Genomic DNA, 7199 nt, shown 5'->3' with positions numbered 1-7199 from the left:
GAGGGAGAGACGGACGGAGAGACTGAAGGACGGGCGGATCGACTGTAGCAACTGGTCACTACTGGGTTTATATCTGACTAAACTGACTGTTACAGACTGGTCACTACTGGAGTTTAGGATCGGACTGTAATCACTGTTACGACTGATCACTACTGGGCTTAATATCTGACTGTAACTCACTGTTACAACTGGTCACTACTGGGTTTATATCTGACTGTAATCACTGTTACAACTGGTCACTACTGGGCTTCATATAACCTCCCAGGTCGATAGCTATTGCGTGGAGGGAAGTGGAACCGGACAAGGTCTGGCCAGGTCTTCACAATGTGGGTTTCCTGTTTGGGTATTGTGTTGCTTGTCACAGCCTTGACTCGTGGTGATGTTGCGTTCGATACGAGAGCTCTGGGGTCACGTCAAAGCAGTGTGCCGATCCCTGTATGGCTTTTTCAGAAGCATGACATCAATGTGTGTCGATGGTGTAAAGCACCTGTTAACCTGTTCTCCTCAGAACCGCCAGCCAATGATGAACCAGATGAGTGGAGTGTCCAATATGAACCCAACTTTACAGTCCAACAACCCCAACCAGGTAACTGAGATTATATATCAATAAGAACCTCTACAGTCCAACAACCCAACCAGGTAACTGAGATTATATATCAATACGAACCTCTACAGTCCAACAACCCAACCAGGTAACTGAGATTATATATCAATATGAACCTCTACAGTCCAACAACCCAACCAGGTAACTGAGATTATATATCAATATGAACCTCTACAGTCCAACAACCCAACCAGGTAACTGAGATTATATATCAATAAGAACCTCTACAGTCCAACAACCCAACCAGGTAACTGAGATTATATATCAATACGAACCTCTACAGTCCAACAACCCAACCAGGTAACTGAGATTATATATCAATATGATCCTCTACAGTCCAACAACCCAACCAGGTAACTGAGATTATATATCAATATGATCCTCTACAGTCCAACAACCCAACCAGGTAACTGAGATTATATATCAATATGAACCTCTACAGTCCAACAACCCAACCAGGTAACTGAGATTATATATCAATATGAATCCTCTACAGTCCAACAACCCAACCAGGTAACTGAGATTATATATCAATATGAACCTCTACAGTCCAACAACCCAACCAGGTAACTGAGATTATATATCAATATGAACCTCTACAGTCCAACAACCCAACCAGGTAACTGAGATTATATATCAATATGAACCTCTACAGTCCAACAACCCAACCAGGTAACTGAGATTATATATCAATATGAACCTCTACAGTCCAACAACCCAACCAGGTAACTGAGATTATATATCAATATGATCCTCTACAGTCCAACAACCCAACCAGGTAACTGAGATTATATATCAATATGAACCTCTACAGTCCAACAACCCAACCAGGTAACTGAGATTATATATCAATATGAACCTCTACAGTCCAACAACCCAACCAGGTAACTGAGATTATATATCAATATGAACCTCTACAGTCCAACAACCCCAACCAGGTAACTGAGATTATATATCAATATGATCCTCTACAGTCCAACAACCCCACCAGGTAACTGAGATTATATATCAATATGAACCTCTACAGTCCAACAACCCAACCAGGTAACTGAGATTATATATCAATATGATCCTCTACAGTCCAACAACCCAACCAGGTAATTTACTGACACGCACAGTAACCAGATAATAATTAAAAGACCAGTATTTTAATTCACCAGAAACCAATAATCAGTTTGTAGAAGTTGTTCAATCTAACTCCCGTCTCCTTTTCTTTCTCTTCCCAGGGGACAATCAATGCACAGATGTTGGCACAACGGCAGAGAGAACTCCTCAACAACCACCTGCGCCAACGCCAGCTGGAGCATCAGAGACAGCAGCAGCAGCAGAGGAACATGGTGATGAGAACCCAGGGACTCAACCTACCTCCCAATATGGCCGCCGCCGCCGCGGCGGCTGCTGCAAGTGGCCTATCAGGAGGCCTGAGTAACCCTCGGATCCCACAGACCACCAATCCCCAGCAGTTCCCCTACCCACCCAGCTACGGTACCAGTACAGGCCCAGGCCTGGCCACACCCCCTCCTCCTCACCCCTCTACCAGCCCTTTCTCCCCCATCTCGCCCAGCCTGCCCTCCTCTCTCCCCCCCCACCAAGCCCTGCATGGCTCTCCTTCCTCCCAGGTGATGATGATGGGGGGATCAGGACAGTTTGGGGACGTAGTCAGCCCTCATGTACAGCAGCTCAGTGCCTTTCAGTTCCCAAACTCAGGTACTACGGTCTTACAACCCACCAGCCATACCCCTACCTCAGGGGTGTGTCTGTCTAGCCATAACCCCCATCCCCACCCCAGGGGTGTGTCTGTCCAGCCATAACCCCCCACCCCCACCCCAGGGGTGTGTCTGTCCAGCCATAACCCCCCTACCCCAGGGGTGTGTCTGTCCAGCCATAACCCCCCACCCCCAGGGGTGTCTGTCCAGCCATACTACCCAGGGGTGTGTCTGTCTAGCCATAACCCCCACCCCCCCCCCACCCCAGGGGTGTGTCTGTCCAGCCATAACCCCCCCCTACCCCAGGGGTGTGTCTGTCCAGCCATAACCCCCACCCTACCCCAGGGGTGTGTCTGTCCAGCCATAACCCCCCCTACCCCAGGGGTGTGTCTGTCCAGCCATACCCCCCCCTACCCCAGGGGTTTGTCTGTCCAGCCATACCCCCCCCTACCCCAGGGGTTTGTCTGTCCAGCCATAACCCCCCTACCCCAGGGGTTTGTCTGTCCAGCCATAACCCCCACCCCCTACCCCAGGGGTGTGTCTATCCAGCCATACCCCCCCCTACCCCAGGGGTGTGTCTGTCCAGCCATAACCCCCCCCTACCCCAGGGGTTTGTCTGTCCAGCCATAACCCCCTACCCCAGGGGTTTGTCTGTCCAGCCATACCCCCCCTACCCCAGGGGTTTGTCTGTCCAGCCATACCCCCCTACCCCAGTGGTGTGTCATTCCATGCTTAATATAAGTGCTGTGCTGCTCACCCTCAAATGACCACTACATTGATAACGATTAGATGAATCTACTGTTTTATTTATTAATTTATTTCACCTTTATTTAACCAGGTAGTTTACTACTGAGACCTGGTCAAGATAAAGCAAAGCAGTGAGACACATACAACAACACAGAGTTACACATGGAGTTACCTCCTGATTAATAGCCAATCCTGATTGGTCCTCCTGATTTAATAGCAAATCCTGATTGGTTATCCTGATTTAGGCCATAAAACATATGTTCCACTAGAGGGCAGTAGATGGACAGGAAACAGTACCATACAAAGCACATATAGCAGACACCCTTATCAATTATATATATATATATATTTATTTTATTTATTATTTTATTTAACCAGGTAGGCCTGTTGAGAACAAGTTCTCATTTACAACTGAGACCTGGCCAAGATAAAGCAAAGCAGTGAGACACAAACAACAACACAGAGTTACACATAAACAAACACACAGTCAATAATACAGTAGAAAAAAATCTATATACAGTGTGTGCAAAAGTAGTAAAGATTACAGTCAGTCAACTAAGGTACGTAAAGACAAGATAAATCAGCTCAGTCGGCGTTAGTAAGAGAAGAGTTATGTGATAAACACAACCTTTTTACATGCATTGTAAATACAGGTATTTTCATTTTTACATTATGTTACCGTTCTGGTTGTATATGTTATTGGGACTTTGTAATGCTGCTTGATGTGACTGAATTTCCCATTTAATGCATATCAATCAGATCAATATTTAATCAGACATTTGTCTGATTTTAATCCCCCTTCGTCTCCCGGTGTAGTATGTAAACCCAGGTTAATCTGGAAAATATCCCTGTGTGACATAGTGTGGAGGTGGTTGGTGTGGTTGATCCCTCTCCCTCCTCTCTCACCTCTCTCTCTCTCCCCCATCCGTGCCTTCCTCTACTCCCTCTATCCTCGGCTGCTCACACTAAATATGTGTCGTCGCTCCTCACACACACACACACAAAATGGCACCCTATTCCCTACAGAGCCCTCTGGTCAAAGGGAAGTGCACTATGCAAGGAATAGGGTACACTTCTTGAACACTAACAGATGACCTCTGAACCTTTTAGTGTGTGTGTGTGTGTGTGTGTGTGTGTGTGTGTGTGTGTGTGTGTGTGTGTGTGTGTGTGTGTGTGTGTGTGTGTGTGTGTGTGTGTGTGTGTGTGTGTGTATTCTGTCAGAGAGGTAACTGAATATGACTGAATCCTTTTTTTTGTGTTTCGGTCAGTGGTTTGTTTTCCTGTTCCGAGAGAGTATATACTGTGTGTTTGTGGCCGTTTCCATCAGGTGTACCTGTGTCGCTGACTGTCCAGTAACCTTTTGGGTGGGGGCGAATGTACTCCTTTCTGTTCAGTTGAAATCGGTCAGGGACACGCACACACACACACACACACACACACACACACACACACACACACCAGTAATCAGTCTGGGAAAATGTTTCAGTTACAACACATGTAGCACTTTGCAATTGTCTTTCACTGAAAAAGAGAGTCCTACATTTAATTTTTTTAAATAATAATTATTATTATTATCATTATGAAATGTACGGATACCTCAGTGTTAGAGCTATGTTTTTAGATGGTGTGGGCCAGGGTGAAGTCGTCCCTAGAAGCTGACCTTGGGTCAGTTTAGTATTTTTCCCAATGGGTACAAGTTTCGTGTCCCCCCCCTCGCAGATCTACACAGCTGATTTTAAAATTAAAATGAAAATAAAAACTCATCATTAAGCTTTCATTATTTGAATCAGTTGTGTAGTGTTATGTGGAAAATAAGAAAAGAACATGCATGCCTTGCGGTCCCCGAGACGGAGTTTGAGAAACACTGTGGAAAGGTTAGGATTGGGGAATAGAAAGCTGATCCGAGATCTGTACCTAGGGAAACATCACCCAGGAGCATTCTAGACCAGACCTGTTTGACCTTTAACCCCCCCCCCCCTCCCCCAGTACTGACCCCTGACCTCTAACCCTACCAGGTATGTCCCAGCAGCCTCACGGAGGGTTTGGGGGTCAGGCCACGCCCCAGAGTCCCCTGTTGTCCCCCAGGATGGCCCACGCCCAATCCCCCATGATGCAGCAGCAGGGCAACGCCAATTTCCAGGCGTCGCCTGACCTAAACGGTTGGCCGCCCCAGGGGAACATGGCAGGAAACAGGTGAGTGAGAAAGAGGGGGGCCACAGGGTTGGGCTGTGAAAACCTGTACAGTAAAACTGTCCCAATAATCAGAGGTCAAAGAGAGGTCAAAGAGAGGTCAAAGAGAGGTCTCATAGAGGGCTCATAGAGGGCTCATAGAGGGCTCATAGAGAGCTCATAGAGGGCTCATAGAGGGCTCATAGAGGGCTCATAGAGAGCTCATAGAGGGCTCATAGAGAGCTCATAGAGGGCTCATAGAGAGCTCATAGAGGGCTCATAGAGAGCTCATAGAGGGCTCATGGAGAGCTCATGGAGGGCTCATGGAAGGCTCATGGAGGGCTCATGGAGGGCTCATGGAGGGCTCATGGAGGGTTCATAGAGGGCTCATGGAGGGCTCACATAGGAGGGCTCACTGGAGGGCTCACGGAGGGTTCACGGAGGGCTCACGGAGGGCTCATCGGAGGGCTCACGTAGAGCTCATGGAGGGCTCACAGAGGGCTCACAGAGGGCTCACTAGAGGGCTCACAGAGGGCTCACAGAGGGCTCACAGAGGGCTCACAGAGGGTCTCACAGAGGGCTCATAGAGGGCCCACGGAGAGCTCATGGAGGGCTCATAGAGAGCTCATGGAGGGCTCATAGAGGGCTCATGGAGGGCTCATGGAGGGCCTCATAGAGGGCTCACAGAGGGCTCATGGAGGGCTCATTCTTTATTACAATGTTTCTTATCAGACATTCAGCTGTCTGTAGATGTTAACAATCTGTCTACAAATATTAGCTCTCTCTCTTCTCATCCTCTCTGTCATTATCTCTCTCTCTCTCTCACTCTCTCACTTCTCCTCTCTCTCCCTCTCTACCTCTCATTTTCTCTCTCCTACCTCTCATTTTCTCTCTCTCTCTCTCTCTCTCTCTCTCTCTCTCTACCTCTCATTTTTCTCTCTACCTCCTCTCTTCTCTCTCTCTCTACCTCTCATTTTCTCTCTCTCTCTACTCTCTCATTTCTCTCCTCTCATTTTCTCTCTCTCTCATCTATCTCTCGTCTCTATCTTCTCTCTTGGTCTTTCTCTCACGTTATCTCTCTTTGTTATCTCTCTCCTTGGTCTTTCTCTCTCTCTATCTCTCTCTTTGTTATCTCTCTCTCTGGTCTTTCTCCTCTCGTTATCTCTCTCTTTGTTATCTCTCTCTCTTGGTCTTTCTCTCTCTCGTTATCTCTCTCTTTTGTTATCTCTCTCTCTTGGTCTTTCTCTCTCTCCTTCCTCCAGTATGTTCAGTACTCAGCAGTCTCCGCCCCAGTTCACCCAGCTGCAGCAGACCAATGGGGGCGCGGCCATGTACAACGGCAACGGAATGAACCTCAACGTCTCCATGGCTACCAACGCCAGCGGCATGGCCCCCGTGGGTCAGATGACCGGACAGATGATCACCTCGCCTGGAATGACCTCAATGGGACAGGAACAGGTAAGGTACACAGACAAAGTCATTCATAGGCAGTTATAACCGTTCATAAGCGTACATAGGGACAGGTGAGCCTCACCTCGCCTTGGGATGACCTCAATGGGACAGGAACAGGTAAGGTACACAGACAAAGTCATTCATAGACAGTTATAACCGTTCATAAGCGTACATAGGGACAGGTGAGCCTCACCTCGCCTTGGGATGACCTCAATGGGACAGGAACAGGTAAGGTACACAGACAAAGTCATTCATAGACAGTTATAACCGTTCATAAGCGTACATAGGGACAGGTGAGCCTCACCTCGCCTTGGGATGACCTCTAATGGGACAGGAACAGGTAAGGTACACAGACAAAGTCATTCATAGACAGTTATAACCGTTCATAAGCGTACATAGGGACAGGTGAGCCTCACCTCGCCTTGGGATGACCTCAATGGGACAGGAACAGGTAAGGTACACAGACAAAGTCATTCATAGACAGTTATAACCGTTCATAAGCGTACATAGGGACAGGTGAC

At 47.6% G+C, this 7199-nt stretch overlaps 1 protein-coding gene across 1 annotated transcript; it reads left to right on the top strand.

Annotated features, from left to right (window-relative positions):
* Window positions 1-379: 379 nt before the first annotated feature.
* On the top strand, window positions 380-6964 carry LOC135529005 (nuclear receptor coactivator 2-like). Its single transcript, XM_064957964.1, has 4 exons — window positions 380-586; window positions 1831-2311; window positions 5073-5250; window positions 6489-6964. The coding sequence occupies exons 1-4, from the start codon at window positions 380-382 to the stop codon at window positions 6721-6723; spliced, it is 1101 nt and encodes a 366-aa protein (XP_064814036.1). The 3' UTR covers window positions 6724-6964.
* The last annotated feature ends 235 nt before the right edge of the window (window positions 6965-7199 follow it).

This window comes from Oncorhynchus masou, unplaced genomic scaffold (genome assembly GCF_036934945.1).
Source record: "Oncorhynchus masou masou isolate Uvic2021 unplaced genomic scaffold, UVic_Omas_1.1 unplaced_scaffold_10726, whole genome shotgun sequence".
NCBI classification, from domain to species: Eukaryota; Metazoa; Chordata; class Actinopteri; order Salmoniformes; family Salmonidae; genus Oncorhynchus; species Oncorhynchus masou.
Note: the sequence above shows the minus strand (reverse complement) of the source record. Positions and strands in the feature narration are given on the sequence as shown.